This window comes from Mauremys reevesii, linkage group 5, assembly GCF_016161935.1.
Source record: "Mauremys reevesii isolate NIE-2019 linkage group 5, ASM1616193v1, whole genome shotgun sequence".
Classification (NCBI taxonomy): domain Eukaryota; kingdom Metazoa; phylum Chordata; order Testudines; family Geoemydidae; genus Mauremys; species Mauremys reevesii.
Window position 1 is genome coordinate 30,056,296 of NC_052627.1, and position 21,356 is coordinate 30,077,651.

Sequence of the window (21,356 nt, forward strand, 5' to 3'; positions counted from 1 at the left end):
CCACTCCAGCTGCGCCATTTTTTGTTTTGTTCCTCCTCCCCTTTGCCGCTCTGGCTACGCCGTGTTTTTTTTTTTCCCCTGCTTTGCCGCTCCGGCCGACCCTCCCCCCCCCCCCTTTTTTTTTTTTTTTTGCTTGGGGCAGCAAAAAAGCCAGAGCCGGCCCTGGCAACAGCTGGCACTTCTTAAGAAAATTCAGATGAGAGGCCACATTTTGATAGGCATGGAGACATCCTCTTATTAAGAGAGCAGCTAAAGTTATTGGTAATACTCTAGTACTGTGGTAATGGTGCTGCATTATTGTATCTTCACACTTGATCTATTTTTCAGAACCACTATACTCACTTAAAAAGGATGTTTGGTGCTTATTTTGGTTCATTTTCTATAGATTACTTTTGAAACAAGATAAAATACAATGGACTGAATTCTGCTCTGATACTCTGGTATAAAACTTTAATTACTGTCTAGTAACTCAGTGAAGGTTATGCTGGTATAATGAGGAGAATTTGGCCATCTATGATTTTTGAAAATAAGTTCTGCAGTTTTCACAATAGGAAAAACATGCATATAACAAATTTGCCTTGGTGTTTTCCCTCTTTTGCCTCAGGTACCTTTGATGGTTCCATAGATTCCTGTAAAGGTGACTCAGGAGGACCCTTGGTCTGTATGGATTCAAATAATAGGGCATACGTGTGGGGTATTGTGAGTTGGGGTGAAAACTGTGGAGTTCAAGGATACCCTGGAGTTTACACAAAAGTAGCCAGCTACTTTGATTGGATTAGCCGTCATGTGGGAAGGTCCGTTATTTCTCTATACAATGTGTGAAGCTTTGGGACCTAAATACTACATTCGCAGCACCTACACACAAAAAGGAAGATTAGTTCTACCTTAGAATCAGCAGTTTTATTACATACTTGCAATTTTTGGCAAAAATGTTTAAACAAATATTTGAAATGCTATTAGTGTTCTATAAATGTAATGATTCTTGTGGAAAGTGTTTTGTATTGAAATTAGTTCATTGCAAGATTCCCTAATAAATGCATGCATACTATAAGGAAATTAAAACATCTGATTTTTTGGGGGGAGGAGGATATTACATTTCATGTTTGTGCATTGGGATGGGCTGTTAAAATGGAAAATTATGCTGAAAGCAAGGAATAATAAAATTAATACATAGCAGAGTATAGCAAGAAATCCAGTCAGTCACACCAGCATGAGTATCATCACAAACCTCAAGGAAATGCCCAAAGCCTTAAAACAGACACTCAAAATAATATGTTCCACCAGCGCCAGGTACTGAGGAATGAAACACTAATGTAAACAAAGGATGCCATCAGCCAAGAGGGAGAGTAAGGGTCTGATCCCACACAAATGAAGTCCATGAGAACTTTGTCATGGATCTCAATGGGTACAGGATCAGACACTACACTAGGGGCCATTAACAAAAAGGGAGCATAGAGCAGGAGTGTTCTAACTCAATTCTGGTTCCTCCTACAGGAAGTCCACTCTACAGGACTTCTTGTGCTCTACATGCATGTGATGATACAGATGGGCATTCTCAAGCAGAACCTAGAGCAGGGGTGGGCAAATTTTTTGGGCCAAGGGCCACATCAGGGTTGCAAAACTGTATGGAGGGTCGGGTAGGGAAGGCTGTGCCCAAACAGCCTTGCCCCCACCCCCTATCCAACCCCCTCCCACTTCCCACCCCCTGACTGCCCCCCTCAGAACCTCCGACCCATCCAACCCCCCCCTTTTGTCCCCTGACCCCCCCCAACCCTAACCACCCCCCCCGGACCCCACCCCCTATCCAACCCCCCTGCTCCCTGTCCCCTGACTGCTCCCCAGGACCCCCTGCCCCTTATCCAACTCTCCAGCCCCCTTACCATGCCGCTCTGGCAGCCGCGCCACCTGGTTGGAGCCAGAAATGCTGCCGTGCTGCCCTGCAGGAGCGCAAAGCCCCACCGCCCAGAGTGCTGCCCGCGTGGCGGTGTGGCCACGGGGGAAGAGGCCAGGGACTAGCCTCCCCAGCCAGGAGCTCAGGGGCTGGGCAGGAGGGTCCCAAAGGCCGTAGTTTGCCCATCCCTGACCTAGAGGATAGACCATGCTCTGCATGTTTTTAATACATATGCACTGTGGCCATAGGTGCTGGAACTAGAGGTGCTGGGCATGCTGCCGCACCGTGCTTGAAGTGGTTTCCATTATACACAGGGTTTACAGTTTGGTTCAATGGCTCTCAGCACCCCCACTATAAAAATTGGGGCAGCACCCCTGACTGTGGCCTGGCCTGAGGCAACTCCATTCCATGCTGAATATTCTTATCTCTGGCAAAGAATAATTTGTACAAAGAGATAAGCCTAGATCCAGGGCAAACCTGAAATCAGGCCAACAACAGTGGGCATTTGTGTTCTGACCAAACCAAGAGAGCCAGAATTTGGCTCTAGGGCTGAGGGTATGCTCTAAACATTAAATTACTAATCACTATTGGAACTATTTCAAAGAGAACTACAGAGTCCCTAAAACATTTTAGAATTTAATTGGAGATTAGTGAAAATGTTTGCATTACCTACTTAATATAAGACATTACTCCTTTCACTTAATTCTCATGATAGAGTAAAATGGTATAGACATTTTGGAGCGAATTCATAACCATCTAATTTAAACTGTACTTTTTATTTTCATCCCTCTTCCACTATCTTATAGAATCACAAATGAGTGAATTTGTTTTGCAAGGTCTGACATACCAGGGTGCAATCCAGACCAGTGAGGAGCTGTCTCACCCTGCCCTGCAACCCCTACCTTTACAATACCTTCCTGGTAGTAGCTCCCACCAGGGCTGCTCTCACAAACAGCTTTCCAGCATGAAAGTCACCATAGGCGCCGACTCAATGGGTGCGCCGGGGCTGGAGCATCCATGGGAAAAGAATGGTGGGTGCTGAGCACCCACCGGCAGCCCTACCAGAACCTCCCCCCAGCGCCTCCTTCCCACTGGCAGGCCCTGCCAATCAGCACCTTCCCCTGCCTCCCAGCATCTACTGCAGATCAGCTGTTTTAGGCATCAGGAGGTGCTGGGGGGAGGAATGAGGGTACAGCGTGCTTGGGGGAAGGGCGGAACTGGGCAGGGAAGTGGTGGGATGGGGGTGAAAAGAAGCAGAGCAGGGGTGCGTGTGGGCAGGACCTGGGCAGAGCTGGGGTGGAGCACCCCAGGTAGAGTAGAAACTCGGTGCCTGTGTAAATCACACTCTAAGTGTCTGTGTGTAATTGTAGCCTGACGACCACACTTGGGTTACACTGTGGCTCTCACCAGCCCTGGTTACACTGCACGGTGACACCAACAGATTTCTCCCCATAAATGTATGTCTCGTACTGCCCAGCCTTCTCCTGGATAATCCAAAAATATTAAGTCCATTATTCCTTTAAGGGAACAACATATACCAGTTTACTACCTTAAATGGAGTTATCCAGACACCAATTTAAACACACTGGATTAGATAAAACAATGAAACAGGTTTATTAACTCCAAAGAGACAGATTTTAAGTGTGTACAAGCAATGAGGCATCCAAGTCAGAAATGCTTACAAGAAAATAAAGGTAACATGTTTAGTGCCTAGCTCCAAAGGAAAGTTTCTCACCTCATGCTTCCAACAGTATTACTTGGGTACGTCTACACTATGGGATTATTCCGATTTTACATAAACCGGTTTAGTAAAACAGATTGTATAAAGTCGAGTGCACGCGGCCACACTAAGCACATTAATTCAGTGGTGTGCGTCCATGGTCCGAGGCTAGCATTGATTTCTGGAGTGTTGCACTGTGGGTAGCTATTCCGTAGCTATCCCATAGTTCCCGCAGCCTCCCCCGCCCCTTGGAATTCTGGGTTGAGATCCCAGTTCCTGATGGGGCAAAAATCATTGTTGCGGGTGGTTCTGGGTAAATGTCGTCAGTCATTCCTTCCTCTGGGAAAGCAACGGCAGACAATCATTTCGCGCCCTTTTTCCCTGGATTGCCCTGGCAGACGCCATAGCATGGCAACCATGGAGCCTGTTTTGCCTTTTGTCACTGTATGTGTACTGGATGCCGCTGACAGAGGTGATACAGCAGCGCTACACAGCAGCATTCATTTGCTTTTGCATGATAGCAGAGACGGTTATCAGTTGTTCTGTACCGTCTGCTGCCATTGTAAATTGGCAATGAGATGACGGTTATCAGTCGTTCTGTATTGTCTGCTGCTGTCATGGGTGCCCCTGACTGAGGTCGACCGGGGGCGCAAAGACAAAAATGGGAATGACTCCCCGAGTCAATCTCTCCTTTATGGTATCTAAAAATAGAATCAGTCCTGCCTAGAATATGGGGCAAGTGTACTAGAGAACCAGTGTATCAGAGAACCAGAGAGCACAGCCACTCCGTGTCAGATCCTGCAGAAATGATGAGCTGCATGGCATTCACAGGGGGTACCCCTGCAACAACCCCACCTGTTGCTTCCCTCCTCCCCCAGCCTTTCTGGGCTACCATTGCAGTGTCCCCCCCATTTGTATGATGAAGTAATAAAGAATGCAGGAATAAGAAACAGTGACTTGTTAGTGAGATAAAATGAGGGGAAGGCAGCCTCCAGCTGCTATGATAGTCCAGGCAGGACATTAAGCAGTGTGGGGGAGAGGAGCCCAGCATCCTGCTGCTATGACAGTCCAGGCAGTACAGAATCTTTTCTTTACACAAGAAGGGCGGGGGCTGATGGAGCTCAGCCCCCAGTTGCTATGATGAAGACGGTTACCAGCCATTCTGTACCATCTACTGGGAATGACCGGGAGTCATTCCTATTTTTACCCAGGCACCCCCGGCCAACCTCACCTGAGGCCAGCCAGAAGCGGGCATGGCGACGACGGATGCAGTCCTACTGCCACTGCTCGTCTGCCACCATCACCTGAGGCCAGCCAGAAGCACTCACGGGCTGATGATGACGATGGATAGCAGGCAGATGGTACAATATGACAGCAGGGAGGAGGGGAGAGGATGCTGCAGTTCACTGCCGCAGCATCGCGTCTACTGAATGCTGCTGGTAGACATAGGGTGACATTTAAAAAAGTCAAGAGACAATTTTTTCCCCCTTTTCCTTCTGGGGGTGGGTGGTGGGGTAAATTGACGAGCTATGCCCTGAACCACCCCGGACAATGTGTTTGACCGTACAGGCACTGGGAGCTCAGCCAAGAATGCAAATGCTTTTCGGAGACTGCAGGAACTGTGGGATAGCTTGAGTCCTCAGTCCCTCCTCCCTCCCTCCATGAGCGTCCATTTGATTCTTTGGCTTTCCGTTACGCTTGTCACGTAGCAGTGTGCTGAGTCCCTGCTGTGGCCTCTGTCTGGAGATTTTTTTTAAATGCTTTGGCATTTCGTCTTCTGCAACGGAGCTCTGATAGAACAGATTTGTCTGCCCATACAGCGATCACATCTGTATGGTCCATGCTGGAGCTCTTTTTGGATTTGGGACTGCATCGCCACCCGTGCTGATCGGAGCTCCACGCTGGGCAAACAGGAAATGATATTCAAAAGTTCACGGGGCTTTTCCTGTCTACCTGGCCACTGCATCCGAGTTCAGATTGCTGTCCAGAGCGGTCACAGTGGTGCACTGTGGGATACCGCCCGGAGGCCAATACCATCGATTTGCGGCCACACTAACCCTAATCCAATATGCTAATACCGATATTAGCGCTACTCCTCTCGTTGGGGAGGAGTACAGAAACCGGTTTAAAGAGCCCTTTATATCGATATAAAGGGCCTCGTAGTGTGGACGGGTGCGGCGTTAAATCGGTTTAACGCTCCTAAAAATCGGTTTAAACGCGTAGTGTAGACCAGGCCACTGTCCAGACTTTCAGGTCAGGATCCCTCCCCTAGAGTCCAATGGCTGCTTACTTTGTCTTCTCAGGTGTGGACAGTGAGATGGACAGGGAGGGAAGAGCACCTCTTGAGATGTTTGCCCCTCCTTTTTATAGTTTCAGTCCCTCTTTGAAAAACAATTTCCACTGAGAACCAAGAGACAGGGAGTCTGGTGGATGAAGGAGACCTTTGCTCAGATGCAGATCTTTGTCCCTGCCCTCTTTCTTGCAAAAGGATGGCCACTTAATAGGTAATGGCCTATCAGCTTTGTTGACACCTTGATGGGGCCATTAGTTTTCCCTTTGTCTTTAAGAAACTGGTTTAGTCTCTCCCCCACTCATCAGTCATGATTTCAGCTTATGTTCATAACTTTACACATAATGTAGCTACATGCATTGTATTATATTACTGATCAGCAAGTTATGAGTTTTCAAATGATGCCTCAAAAGGCATACTTCGTACAAAGATTACTACAACAGTGTTTAGGGTGTGAATACAGGGGTGCATTCCATCACATAAGGACATTGTCAAAGTAAGGGATGTACAGCTCCCTATCTTCTTCCTAATTTGGCTCCCAATTCAGGAAAGCATACCTATTCAGCAAAGTATTTAAGCAAGTGGATGTGGTTAAATCCTATATGGGAAGGCCCAGATCCATAAAGGGGCTTAGACCCAGATCCAAAAAGAGACATAGGCATTTCAGTGATGAGGGTTACAACATCTAACTTTTAGGAGCCTTGAAAAATCACAAAGCCTGAGTTAAGCACTTAGACTCCCTATACAATTCATGGGGAAAGGTAAACACCTGAGAGTGGGCTCCACAAAAGTCAACACACCATGCAGGAAGCTGCCAATCAGAGATTTGCATCCTAATTCCTGCTCTTTGCAAGGAGTTTGGTGCCTAAATCTGGGGCTGTGGGGGGAGAGGGGCACCCCACCAATCTCTGCTTATGATCCACAACTAGGAACACCTCTCCTGGAGTCAGGTAGCTTAAGTACTTCAGTTGTTTCTTGAAAGAATGGCTTAGGCTGCCTAGCTCCACACAAAATGGCGAACAGGACCCCATATAACCTTTAGTCTTAGTGGTTAGAGCACTCACCTGGGATGTGGGAGTACCCCTGTTCAATTCCCCCCCTCTGAAGAGAAAGGATTTGAACAGGGGAGTCCCACCTCTCCAGTGACTGCCCTCACCCCAGAGCTACAGAATCATTCTGTCTCTGCTCCAATTATTCAATTAAAGAATGGTTTAAACAAGAAAGATTGCCTCAGAATCTCTCATAGTCCAATGTTTAGGGCACTAACCTGAGAGGTGGGGGATCCCTGTTTAAATCCTGCTAAGCATATGCGCACAAGCAATCCCACTGACTTCAAGTGAATAAGGCAAACATGATTTGCCCAAAACATAGTACCTCTGCTTTGGGAAGTAGTGTTTGCTCAGAGGAGCACGAATGATGAAATACTAAGGTTTGCTGATTTGTCAGAACTCAGGGCTTGTTCTTTCTCCACGGCACTCAATGCATAAGTGATATAGCTGGTTGGAAAACCAGACCAATTTCCTGCAAAACACATGACTATAATTTCCTCCCCCATCCAATCAAAACATTTAAAAAAAGATTGTAAATTCAGCCAGCTCTAACAAATGGTATTTGCTAATCCGCTAAAACACCAAATACTTGATATGGCCATTTTCTACTAAATGTCACCCAAAGCCACTGTCTCTCATGTGGTCAGCCCACAAAAGGAACAATCCCAGTTCCTTAACTACCTTATTTTGAATCCATATAATTTCAAAAGAACCTGTTCTTGAAACAGGCATTATGAATTCAGGTGGAAAGGCTTCCCCCACCCCCTCCCAACCCATGACTTCTTAAAACAGAATATGGAATAGATAAAAACTAGATCTCTCCAACAAGTAAGATTTAAACCCCTTTCCATACAAAATGGAATTTACTATAAGGAAGATATGAAGTTCATCCTTCTCATTATTATATTAATGCAAGATGAGGATTTTTTGTTTAAAAATGACTCTACATTTCACTGGAGAGGGAATATACCTCAAGGGCCTATCTTGTAAGATTCATGGTTCCACAATTCTTGTGCAGCAATCAAATCAAATCAGGAATACTATATAAATGCTTCAAAAACATTTGACCTAAGCTGCTTAACTTATTTTGAACCACACGTTGTTTTCCATAGCATAATGTATTTGAAGGAGGCAAATATTTCAGAAATATCCTTTAATTTTACCCAATGTTTTATTTATGTAATGGGGAGAAACCCTCAATGATCTCAAAACTGCAGATCAAGGTACAAATAAATAAAATAAAGTATCTAGGAGCTGAAAAGCGTGATATACCTTCTTTGTAAAAAAACAGGAGTACTTGTGGCACCTTAAAGACTCTGCCTGTTGGTATGCATACTTCCACCTTTTCATGTTCTCTGTATGTATAAATATCCCGTCTGTGTGTTCCATTCTATGCATCCAAAGAAGTTAGCTGTAGCTCACGAAAGCTCATGCTTAAATAAATTTGTTAGTCTTTAAGGTGCCACAAGTACTCCTGTTTTTTTTTGCGGATACAGACTGACACGGCTGCTGCTCTGAAACCTTCTTTGTAATAGATCCCAACTCCTGCACTCAATGCGGCTCACACGTGCTTAACACTTCACTCCCAGTAGTCCCATTGATGTTAATGGAACGATTAACTGTAGTTAAGCAGCTGTATCTGCAGGATCCAGGCCTAACCCATCACAGCTCATCTGACCTAACTCACACTATGTGCTGCTTTGAGATCCACAGATAAGTGCTTTGAGATGCACAGAGAAGGGGCTAAGTGTTTCATTTCTGATTTAAAATACTTTGTGCTTAATTCATTAGCATCTGTGAAACTGGGCTTTATATAGCTACATGGCACGCTGGAAAGCTTTAAATGGAAGATACGACAGCAGTGCAAAGTCCTGCCGTAGTACAGGGCTCGTTGCGCCAGTGCCCAGTGAAAGCGGTGGCGACACGTAGTGGAAATCGGGGAGCCGAGCCAGCCAGGCGCCGGCGGGGGACGCACGGCCGCAGCCCGGGGAAGAAGAGCACATCCCCGGCAGAGGCGGGCGCGCTGCTGAGGGAAGGCGCCTAAGAAAAGCCGCGCTCGGAACTCAGGCTCCTCTGCCGAGCGCCCGGCCCCCTTCCCGGCAGGAGACCGGCGAGCCCCGCCCCGGCAGGGAGGCGGGCCCGGCCCGGCCCGGCGGAGCGGTGCTGAAGTCGCACGGGATGGTGGAAGTTCCGCGGCCGGGGCAGGCCAGGGCTGCGGGCGGCTGCCCTCGGCGCCGGTGAGGCGCGGGCGGCATGCAGCCGGCCCCGGGGGCGTAGCGAGCGCCCCGGCCAGCGCGCACTCCCTGGAGCCCGAGCCGCGGGACCTTCTGCGCAGGTAATGGCCTGCGCCCTGCTGCTGCTGCTGGCCTGCGGCTTGCTGGGTCCGTGCCAGCAGGAGCCCCAGACCCCGGACTGGAGGATGACCCTCAAGACCATCCGGAACGGGGTGCACAAGATAGACATGTACCTGAACGCGGCTCTGGATCTCCTGGGAGGAGAGGACGGCCTGTGTCTGTATAAATGCAGCGACGGTAATAACAAGTAATAAACCTTCTACCCAACGCCCGGGGAGGGAGGCGCTGAGCTCCCAGCAGAGGTGGGCCTGGATTTCTGGAGAGGGTTGGAGCGGATTCCTTTCCAAACATATACTACACGATGGCAACGAAAAGTAAATCTGACTCTAAAAGCTCTGAACTCTGGGAGAGTTCAGTTCCAGATGGCAGCATGGGTTGGGTCCCTTTCTAGGGGCAACAGATCAGTGTCCAGGAAAAATGTTGAGCATCTGGGTAGGATTAATGCAGTCTGAACCATGACATCATCTGAGGCTTTTGGTTTAGGAATCTCTTGCCCTAATGTACCATCATATAAAGATCTCTCTCTCTGCCACCATCAAACCCAGAAAAGAACAGAAACTGTCAGTTTCTACAGTTATTTGGATAACTGATATTTGTGGCAGCCTGACATCATTAATATCTTAACCCTATTTTTAACATACATTTTTTTTAAAAATTCCAGACATGTACAGCCCTGTCTTCACACCAATCTTTGGTATTACAGGGTTTAGTTTCCCTAGCTTGAAGATAATGTATAGTGTCTACATTGTACTTATAAGTCTGACACAGGATTGGTTGTCAGTGATTTTTGTTAACTTTCATGACAGTGTCTAATGTTTTTGTCTTTAGCAACCCTAACTTGCCCTAGTTTAGTAGTAATAGAACTGTTTTGCAGCACTCTTCAAAGTGACCACTCTTCTCACTGTAGTTAGTTGCCACAGGTGTCATTTAGTGCTTTCATAATTCCCAGGGTCTTTATTTTTCATATACAAAGAGTCTGAAAAACATCAGATCCTAATACAGCCAATAAGCGTAGAATGGTAAAGAATTTATTCCCTTAAGTGCCAATACTTCTGTAATAATGTTCCCTGAAACTTCCACCATATTTGCTATTCCAAATTCAATACAAAAATGAGGACCTATTTAGGTTACTGTGGAGAAGTTACTCGATTTAACAAACACAATTGCCAGAAGTTTAATGAAAAACTTAGAACAGGATTTTAGTGAAACTTGAGCTTTGGCTTAATACCTGTTACTTAAGTTAACATGTGCTATTTGCAGTACTAAAACAAACTAACTTAATTGTGTATCATTGGGCATACATTTTTTGCCTGGAAGGGTCAAGACAGAATCTTTTTCTCCAGCACATTTGCACATTTCATTAGGTATAGTGTGTGGGGACTTACTTTCCTCTGCCCCTGGTATTTTTCGTTGCTAGAATCTAGCATATGTAAGGTACTTCAGTCAGGGACTTTTTTGGGTAAAATAATCAAGACTATTTATAACCAAGACATATGAAAATGTTAAAAAATGGAGAATTCACTGGAATAAGCCCTTTTCAACTGAGATACTATAAAGTCCCATCTGAAATTTCTTCCTTACACTAAATGCATTCTAGCTATTTGTATGTACATGCAGTTTTTTGTGATGCCTCTTTCTGCTTTAGGAGTAGCAGTGACACCATGCATTGCTTTCTAGCCTCCCACCTCAACACAACCCTCTACCGAAGGGAGTACATGGGAGAATGCTTCCTTCAGTTTGGTGTCAGATTCCAAAAGCAGTTTAGCTGTAGTCTTTAAAAAAAAAATCCATATTTCTCCTTATTCTAGTGTACATATCACAGTAATTTCATGGCGTTTCCTCTTTGCATGCTTTCTAAAATATCAAGGAAGCCCTGCTCAAACAGAATCAATTAATCAATGCTGTGATTGTACAGGAATAAGCAATAATACTTCAGTATCATGTTCACGCCAGTTAGTAGTTCTGATGTCTAAAATGAAAATTCAGAGCAGTGTCTTGGATTATAGATAAGAAAAGAATGCAGAAGTCTAGGTAAATTTACTAGAACTTGTTTTTCTGCTTTAGTTCTTCCCTGTATATAGTACATTTTTATCTTCCCTAGTATATTCTTTGTAGGCCAGATGTTTTGAATTTGGATGCCTAAAATCAAACCAAATAAATAAAAAAATTAAGAGGTACTTAGTACCTGTAGCTCCCCCTGACTTGCAGCTTGGTGGGAGCTCTGAATATTCAGGTGCCTAAATATGGATTTAAATGCCCAACGTTAAGCATATAGTTTTGAAAACTTTGGCCTATATAGTTTTAAGCAGTAAAATAGGGGTCTGTGCAGTAGCTTGAAGCAAAAGATCTGTACTTTTGTACTGCATTTAACATAAAATTCCTTTTTTACAGGGTCGAAGCCTCTTCCACGTTATGGGTATAAGCTTTCACCACCGAATGGATGCGGATCGCCGCTATTTGGAGTTCATGTAAATCTTTCCTTCATGCATTTTATTTTTTCATATTTACTTGGACTTTCATATTTAAACATGGGTTGTGAGCAATCTACTTCAAAAAAGCATGCTAGTTTTATACTTCCATTCTAAACATAGAAATGTACATCATATTTATAAGACCATTATGATCATTATGCAAGAGGTCAGACTAAAAGAGGCCAAAGAACCCCAGCCATTCTGCATGAAGCCCATAACTTTGAGTTGCAGTAGATCTTTTAGAAAAATATCCAGTCTCGATTTAAAGACGTTGAGTGATGGAGAAGCTATCACATCTGTATATAAGTTTTGCTATTTGCTAAGTTACACTCACTTAAAAATCAGAGGGGTAGCTGTGTTAGTCTGGATCTGTAAAAAGCAGAGAGTCCTGTGGCACCTTTTAAGACTACCAGATGTATTGGAGCATAAGCTTTCGTGGGTGAATACCCACTTCGTCAGATGCATGAGTCATGAGTCTGACGAAGTGGGTATTCACCCACGAAAGCTTATGCTCCAATACATCTGGTAGTCTTAAAAGGTGCCCCAGGACTCTCTGCTTTTTACTTTAAAATGTGCATTTAATTTCTAGTCTGAACTTGTCTATCTTCAGCTTCCTTCCCTGGTGTCCACACTTCAAAAAAGGATGCTGAAAAACTGCAAAAGGTTCAGAAGAGAGCTACAAGAATGATACAAAGTGTGGACAGTTTGCCCTGTAGTGAAATAGTTAAGAAGCTCAGTCTATTTAGTTTATCCAAGAGAAAGCTAAGAGGTGACTTGATCATGATCTCCAAGTACCTACATGGGGAAGATACCTATGGTTGTATATTGTGTGGTTAGATTTCCTAAACCAAATATTCATGTTTTTGTTGGTTGGGGCTAAACTTCAGCAATATTACATGGGAGAAAAAATTAGTCTCCAGTAATAGATAGGGCCCTACCAAATTCACAGTCCATTTTGTGGAATTTCATAGTCCTAGAATTAAAAAACCCACCCCACAAGTTTCATGATTTCAGATATTTAAATCTGAAATTTCAGTGTTGTAACTGTGGGGGTCCTGACCCAAAAGAGGATGGGGGGGGGAGAAGAGGGAAATTGCAAAGTTATTGTAGTGGGGCTTCATGTTATTGCCATCCTTACTTCTGCACTGCTGCTGACGGTGGTGCTGCCTTCAGAGATGGGCAGCTGGAGAGTGGCATCTGCTGGCTGGGTGCCCAGCTCTGAAAGCAGCACCACCGCCAGCAACTGCATAGGGGTAAGGATGGCATGGTATGATATTGCCACCCTTACTTCTGTGCTGCTGCTGGCAGGGTGGTGTCTTCAGCGCTGGGCGTCTGGCCAGCAGCTGCTGCTCTCTAACCACCCAGCTTTGAACGCAGCGCAGAAGTAAGGGTGGCAAAACCATGAACCCCCTACAATAACCTTACAACCTCCTGTAATCCCCTTTTGGGTTGGGACCCCCAGTTTGAGACACTCCAGCGAAATCTGTACAGTAGAGGGTAAAAGTACACAAGACCAGATCTCACAGGAGGAGACCAGGTTTCATGCTCCGTGACCCATTTCTCATGGCTGTGAATTTGATAGGGTCCTAGTAATAGACTAGTAACTGTTTATGAATGTAAATTTTTTTTTTCCTTCGGTACCCTAGAATATTAGAGGAATGATATTAAATGACTGAGCATTCAACAAGCAATCCCCCTCCCCCGAAGATCTAAGACCTGCAGTGGATGAAATAGAATATTTTCTGGTTTAAAACCAAGAACATTGGGTTGGTCTGATGGTACCACTCTGCGCTGTGATGGGAGAATCTTGGGTTCAGTTCCTGTCTCACTGTCCATGCCAGTAACATTTTGCTCGCTATTTGGAGTAGCGGGTAATGCATTTAAAAAAAAAAATTCAACCATATTGATTCAACAGTGTGCATAGAAGGCAGGCAATTTTTACTAATCCCGATGCAATAAAATTATCTTGTTGGCTTGAGTACTAACCTTTTTTCCTTTACAGTTTGACATTGGTATCCCTTCGATGACAAAGTGCTGTAATCAACATGACAGATGCTATGATACCTGTGGCAATAGAAAAAATGATTGTGACGAACAGTTTCAGTATTGTCTCTCCAAGATCTGCAGAGAAGTACAGAAAACACTAGGAATATCAGAGAGTGTACAGGGTAAGGCAGAAAAATAGCTTGCAGGTTATACTGAGTTGATCTTTTACTGAAGTTGTATGAAGACTCAGTCCCTTCTGGCCTTAAAGTCTATCATGATCATCTAGTCTCACCTCCTACAGCTGCAGGTCACAGACCCTCACCCACCCACTCCTGCAGTAGGCCCATAACCTCGGGCTGAATTACTCAAGTCTTGATTTAAAAAAAACTTCAAGTTTCAAAGAATCTACCATTTTCTCTAATTCCAACCAGCAAGACACCTTGCTGCCCCATGCTGCAGAGGAAGGCAAAAAACCCCTAGATCTCTGCCAATCTGAACTGGTGGGAAAATACCTTCCCGATCTCATAAAATTCTCACAGTAAAATGACTGACCAAGTAGTCCCTTCTGGCCTTAAAGTAAAAAAAAAAAAAGAATTTTTTTTTATATATATATATGAAAAGTAAATGAAACGATATATGCACACTACTGTGGCTCTTTTGGATAATGTTGATCGCTAGTTTGGCTCCTGAACCACTGAGGTCTCAGTATAACTGAGTTAGACCATGACGGCGTGGCGAGAAACACACACACACCTTGCGGGGGGGAAAAATCTCTCTAGTAACTCAGGGCCCTCCCCATCTACTATCCAGTCTCTGGCATTTGGAGATATCTGCTAATAGCAGTTGTGGGAGGGCCATAAGTTATTCTAGACAATCTGGACATATCCCCCTTCCCCCCCCCCCCCCCCCACAAATTTATCAATCTCACATCTCAGTCTTGTAGACAAGGGTAATAACATTTCCCTGTGTCTACTGGAAATACCTCATCTGATGCATCCTAGGACTCTATTAGCCTCTGGCCACATCACATTGTCATCCTGTGATCAACTAGTACACCTAGGGCTTTCTCTGCCTCTGTTACTTCCAACTGATAAGTTCTCAGTTTATCGCAAAAATTCTTTTTTGTCCCTGCGTTCATGGGCTTGCACTTTGCACTATTAAATTTTATCCCATTTCTATTACTCTAGTTTTTAAAGATATCCAAATAGTCTTGTATGATGTTCTGGTTCTCCTCCATATTGGCAGTATCTGCAAATTGTATCAGCCCACCCACACTTTGGGCCAAGGTCATTAATAAAAATGTTAAATAGGATTGGTCTCAAGACCAATTAATGAGGCACTCCAGTAGTAACCCTCTTGCAGCCCCACCGTTCACCTTTCAGTATGACCAATTGTAGCCTCCCCTTTAACCAGTTCCTTCCCCCACCCCCATCGATTCTTCTTAATTCTTATATTAATTCCCATCTTTTTCAATTAAACTAATAATTTCCCACTTGGAACTATATCAGATGCTTTACTGAAATCTAGGTAGATTAGATCTACTGCATTTCCTTTGTCTAGAAAATTCACTTTTATTCTCAAAAAAAAAAATCAAATTTTACTTCTATGTGCTTAACTACTGTCTTTCAGAATTTGTTTTATGACCTTGCATACAATTGAGATCAAACTAACAGGTCTGTAGTTTTCTGGATTATTTCTCCCCCCCACACACTTTTCCTTAAATATAAGAATTATATTTGTAGTTCTCCAGTCATAGGGTATGACCCTCTTAATTTTTTATATTCATTAAAATTCCTTGCTATTGGGTTTGCAATTTCGTGTGTCTCTTCCTTTAATATTCATGAATTTCCCCCAATTTGATCCCATTAAGATGTTTGAGTTCAGCTTCCACCCAACTCAGATGTGGTGATTTTTAGTTCCACATCCTCCTTCCCATTAGCCACCCTACCAGACTTCTCATTACTCTTATTAAAAACTAAGGCAAAACATTCATTTAAGTGTTGGGCCATACCTAGAATGTCTTTGCTCTCTACCCCATTCTCAGTGCTTAGCAGTCCCATGTCATCTTTCTTTGTTTTTGTTTTGTTTTTTATGGTTAAAGAACCTTTTACAATTGGTTTTAACTTCCTTTGCAAGGTCCAATTCTGCTTGGATTTTGGCAGTTCTCACTTTTCCCCTATGCTTTTTGACCTTCAAGAGAGCCTACAAGAAACGGAAGAAGGGATGGATCAGCAAGGAAAGCTTTCTGCTTTCTTTTAACAACTTGTTTGAGATACTTGTACATCCAGTTTGGCCTGCAACCGTTCCCTATGAATTTTTCCCACTTCCTTGGGTTGCAGGTTCCAGATAGTTTCTGCAACTTTGACTTAAAGTGCAGTAGATCTAAGGTACCTGTTACTGCCTGCTTCTCCCCTTCATTTTCTAACTCCACAAATCTGTTCCAAGTTCTGTTTCTCCTGCACTAGCCAGTCTTTTCCTCTGCCTTATAATCACAGGCTTCTACTGGGCACTTTCCTCATCCAGCAGTCTGCCGTCAGTTCTCTGATCCAGTATGCATCTGAAAATCTTGATGTTTCCCATCAGCCTCTTCTCTCCTTCCCTTCATCAACTGCTCAAAGCCCTTTCAAAACTCAACCATAGATTCTAGTTGCATCTCCAAACCTCAGACCAGCTCTTCTATCAGAGCTGTCAGGTGGCATTTCATACAAATGAAGCACCTTTCGGGTATCTTCTCCAGAATAACATACATACCACAGCTTCCACATCTAGTCATTTTCTTTTCTTTTCTTTTCTTCAGATCACTACCACTGCTACTGCTGCTGCTGCCTCTGTAGCTGTTGTTCTCTCCTAAGCACCTGTCATGGGGGCAACACACCCTCCCCTGTTTTCATTCATTTGCTGTTGGGCTGGTGGGTTGCCTTTATAGGCATGCTTATCAGGGAAGCTCTGCCCCCTAATCAAGGTTCAGGTGTGATCAAAAGCTCTGCTTCTCTCACAACACTCTGCAAACTGAAAACAAACCAGCCAGAAAACAAACACACACTTTCAAGAACTCACTCACAGGAACAGGGGTTTGGTTTGCCTCCCTTCTCCTCCTCCTAACAGATCTCCACTCAAAGTCCTCTGTTTTCACTGCAGCCAACACATTTGCATGGATTGAAATTAATTGAAACTAATTGAAATTGAAACCGGGAGTAGTAATTAATTTTATTTCACTTTCCCTCCATATTTTTTTTTATGAGGAGATCTGTGAGATGTATTTTCTGGCTTTTACATATGTAGAGCTAATGAAAAAGGTAGAAAGAAGGAAAAAATTCTCTTCACCTTCTACACCGAGATCCCCTAAAATACTACCCTGACTTGTATCTTTTTTTAGACTGAAGTCAAAAGTGAGAGACTATGAAAAGAACTAGACTAACTATTGAACCTTGTGTCTTTTTAATTCATGATCCCCTTTAATGCGCATGAAAACCAGCAATACAACTTCATAAAAATTACTATAATTGGGTTATTTGCAGTGCTGCAGCAATATAAATATTTTTTGTTGCATTGGATGGGATTTAACCTGCTATTGCATGTGACAGAATAAATTGCTGGCAAATGCTGAATTGTTTCCTTTTACAAATAAAATACAGTTACCTCTTAAGTAGTGAACATTAATCTTGCTGCATAAATGTTCCTTTCACGTTTGAATTTTACTCTTAACAGGGTCAGCTCCAGTTACTGAAAAATCCAAAGAGACTCATGTTCTTTTTCCAAATGATTGAGGTGTCGGTTATAGACTTCAGATGAATTTATTTGCCAGTAATGCACATTCCAAAATCCAGTGGCATAGCTGTTACTCTTGTCGGTGGAGTCTAGGCCTCTTAAATTTTGCATTATGTTATATGTTAGAATTGGTGGTGCTATTTTTAGTATTCCAGTGACCAATCTTACTCCCACTGAAGTCAGCAGAAGTTCTGGCAGGGACTTCAGTAGGAGAAGGATCGGGCCTTAATGTAAGTAGGGGAGGAAAGTAATGCTTTGTGCAACAGCAGTAGAAAGTGGAATTATCTTTAAAGAACAATGCCACATTTTGATCTGACATCTGTGGGCGTGCATGCTATACTACTTTGTGATCGTAGATCCAGTACTGCAAATGTGCAATATCTGACAGGTCCAGATTAAGTGCTGTGCTAAATCAGGGCCATATTGCTTGTTACCATGACTAGTAAGATTAGGAGCAATATGTTTGCAGGATGAGGCCCTTAAAGTAGTTTGACTGCAGTGAAGTATTTGTCAGAACTAGTTAGAGATCTGCCACTGAAGTCAGAGGCATAAAACTCATTTCTTTTTCACATATCACAGGGATAGCTCAGTGGTTTGAGCATTGGCCTGCTAAACGCATGGTTGAGTGCAATCCTTGAGGGGGCCATTTAGGGATCTGGGGCTAAAATCTGTCTGGTGATTGGTCCTGCTCTGAGCAGGGGGTTGGACTAGATCACCTCCTGAGGTCCCTTCCAACCCTGAGATTCTATGATAAATAAGGGCAGCACTAAGCTGTATTACAATTACATTTGTATTAAATTTTCCACAAAAATGCATCTACTCAATGTTAGAAGTAGTGTTGGAAGTTGAAATGTGAAACAGATTAGACACATTGTTGAAATTAGAGTTGAAAATGATCATTCATTCATCAGGCTACGTTCATCCTTGTGCTCTGGCAAGTTGAAAACAATTTTTTGGGGAAAAAAGTCAGAGTAATGTTTAATTATTACAATATTCTATTTTAAAAGTACTTCTAAAGTGATCCTATACTGATTTGATCTCCTCTTGTGTCTTGCAGCCTGTGAATCAACTGTTCAGTTGTTATTTGATGCAGTTATACATTTAGGATGTAAACCATACCTGGATAGCCAGAGAGCTGCATGTATGTGCCAATATGAGGACAAGACCGACCTATAAAAGAAGACACTGATGAAAGCTCATGAGCTAGAACTAAGAAAAAGACTATGTACGGAGAGCCAGTGTTCTGTTACAAAGCTGGTTTATTTCATTTTCACAAAGCATAATACAAAAAATGGCTCAAACATACACTAAAATAGTTTCCTATTTTAAAAAACAGCTTAACCCTCCTACCCTCGACATACACTTGGAGCTTGAAACTGAAAGTAGTTTCCTTCAACATGTGCCCAGAGGTAGAGTTGCTCATAGAATGCTACTGCAAAAACTACTGGTGTCTTTTTTGCTTTAAAAAAAATAAAAATTGGTGGTGGGGAATGAAAGGCACATGAGAACCAGATAGACTTTTCAAACTTTTTTTTAAGTAGGTCAAGTTTGGAGTTTACCAACCTTTAGTGTTTCTAGTATATCTCAATAGGAAAGGAAGACTTTCTGCATTTGAAATATTTTGTGCATTCAGTATGTAATCTTAAATGTCTTGCACTTCTGTGCTTTTGGTAAAATGACTTCTGTTTCTCTGCTTCTATGTTGCTATGTTCTCATATACAGTATGTTGAAGGCTAGGCCAAACCTAGAACTAAAAACTGCATCTTCCTATCTGTTTTATGTATCAAACTCCCTTCTGAAGCACTAGTCAGATCAGAAACACTGGTACTTTTAAGGCTTGAATTGCAAAATTGAACAGTTTAGAACCTAGCAAAATATGAAGGTGATACTTCTGATGTAACAACTTAGGGAAGCATTTCTATTGTTCTTACAAATTATTTCTTAAAGAAATATTTTTAATAGATGTTTATATTTTTCAAATCAAATTTATTTTTATTAAATGTACCACCCAACAGAGGCATTCTATTTAACAAAGGTGTCTTTATATGTATAGCAAGGATGGATCTTAATTGTCCAAAGAGAATGATTTATATTTAACTCTTGTAATGTAGACTGTGTTACTGTATTCACTTACCTTTTGGCTTATCTTCCTTTTACTCTGTTCTTTGGGGTTTTGTAAAAAATTATAAATAAGAAAAATGATTTTTTTAAATGTCTTGGTATTTCTACTACTTGTGCAAGAGTCAGAGTATCCAAGACATCTTTTGTATGAATATATTATGTGCAGCTAACAAATATACAATTCCTAATTTTCTCTCATCTCTGCATTTTTCCCTGTGACTTTCAGCTTGGGTCAGCTAAAGTTATTCAGTTTTATGTCCAGTGTTATTTTACCTTCATTTTCTGTACTAACTTCCCCCTCCCCCTCAAAAAAGTGCAAATTTCAGCAGGAGACTGTGGATTTTGATTGTTTATCTCTAAGGCCAGATCTACACTACAAAGCTAGGTCTGATAGCTATGGCAATCAGGAGGGGGTGGGAACCACCACCACACACACCCGAGCTAAGGTAGCTATGCCAGCAAAACAAAAACCAAAAAACCTCACTGTAGATGCAGCTATGCAGATAGAGTACTTCTGTCAACATAGCTAATGGGCATTCAGGAAAGTTGCGTTTCTACATTAGGGCCTGGTCTACATTACAAAGTTAGGTCAATTTAACTACATTGGTCGGGGTGTGAAAAGTCCACACCCATGAGCAGTGTAGTTAAGCTAACCTAAGTCCCTGTGTATATAGCACAACTTTTGGAGTGTCGCAGCAAAAGCTAAAAGATTGTGACATTAAGCCTCTGTTTTGTATATGCTTTATAAAACTGGCTTGTGGACATCTTTAGGGTGGTAGGATTCTCTGCCTTAATTTTTCCAGTGTAGCCATGTATATGTGCACAAAGTATTTATTCCTTTCAAACTGCAAAATAGACAGAAGTGTTTTGGGAAAAGTTAATTGTGTTTTGTGACTGTCGTACTGTGGGCTAGTCCTGATTTCCTGTCTGCTATTCTAAAATTGCCAAAGCGGTGATCAGAATTGATGTGAGCTGCCATATCTCAAATTTTGACTGAACACATTTAAAAACAAACACTCCCTTGAGTTGTAACTCTCAGTGGGGTAGGTAAGAGTTTTTACACTACACACTTGAATGAGGGAATTTTCTACTGCTGCAACAAGATGTCTTGTTCTCCTCAAGCTTGTAGAGAACTTGCAGTGTAAAAAAAACTTCCTGCAGTGTGTACGAGGAAACGGCCAGATACCTATTAAAAGAAGAGATACGTGTTATATTATTCAGCAGTGTTGAAGGTGAGTGTTGCAATGGCATAAATGGTCTCCCTTGCAGTACAAAGGAAGTGTTTAATTTCCTCCACATTATAGAGTGTTTGCATTTCTCGTGAGATTTCCATATGGCAGAAAGCTTCTGGATGTCAGAATTCTTGCTCTGACAAGTATCCATCAACACCACAAAAGGAAAATATGTACAAATGCATTATACAATGCCCCCATCCCCAAACAAAGGTTATCTATTTGTGCCTGCATTAGTTACATCAACATCTAATCACTCAACATAGCTGTAAAATCCCTTTTGTCCCCTAATGGAATTTAACTCGTTAATGTGCACTCCTAAGCAGTGTAGTCTACAGCAACATTTATTTAAATATACCCACAAGATATACTAAGAACCAAGGATCTAGTCCACATTCTGTACCAAAACTGGCTAGGACACTTAAAACTTTCCCCTCAGCAGGGATGCACTAGGAAACCATTTACATTTGCTCC

The 21,356-nt window shown here is 42.9% G+C and overlaps 2 protein-coding genes and 1 long non-coding RNA gene across 7 annotated transcripts in view; 2 read left to right on the forward strand and 1 right to left on the reverse strand.

Moving 5' to 3' along the window:
- The window catches only part of CFI (complement factor I), a 37,936-nt gene extending 36,888 nt beyond the window's left edge, over positions 1 to 1,048 (forward strand). For all 4 annotated transcript variants that reach the window (XM_039540616.1, XM_039540617.1, XM_039540619.1 and 1 more), the window contains one exon: positions 605 to 1,048. In XM_039540616.1, the coding sequence (XP_039396550.1) occupies positions 605 to 822 (218 nt within the window). In that variant the 3' untranslated portion in view covers positions 823 to 1,048. The remainder of the gene's footprint in view (positions 1 to 604) is intronic.
- LOC120406194 overlaps positions 1 to 16,642 on the reverse strand; it is a 34,832-nt gene extending 18,190 nt beyond the window's left edge. The window contains exons 1-2 of the long non-coding RNA XR_005599130.1: positions 16,513 to 16,642; positions 13,762 to 13,839 (exon numbers count right to left, since the gene is read on the reverse strand). This is a non-coding gene — a long non-coding RNA (uncharacterized LOC120406194). The remainder of the gene's footprint in view (positions 1 to 13,761; positions 13,840 to 16,512) is intronic.
- The window catches only part of LOC120406192 (group XIIA secretory phospholipase A2-like), a 39,947-nt gene continuing 27,340 nt past the window's right edge, over positions 8,750 to 21,356 (forward strand). Inside the window, exons 1-4 of one of the 2 annotated variants that reach the window (XM_039540624.1) lie at positions 8,784 to 9,481; positions 11,696 to 11,772; positions 13,778 to 13,943; positions 18,587 to 20,414. In XM_039540624.1, coding sequence (XP_039396558.1) covers positions 9,289 to 9,481; positions 11,696 to 11,772; positions 13,778 to 13,943; positions 18,587 to 18,705 — 555 coding nt within the window. In that variant the 5' untranslated portion in view covers positions 8,784 to 9,288 and the 3' untranslated portion in view covers positions 18,706 to 20,414. Of the gene's footprint in view, positions 9,482 to 11,695; positions 11,773 to 13,777; positions 13,944 to 18,586; positions 20,415 to 21,356 lie in introns of those variants that run through there. The other variant, XM_039540625.1, reaches the window with a different exon arrangement.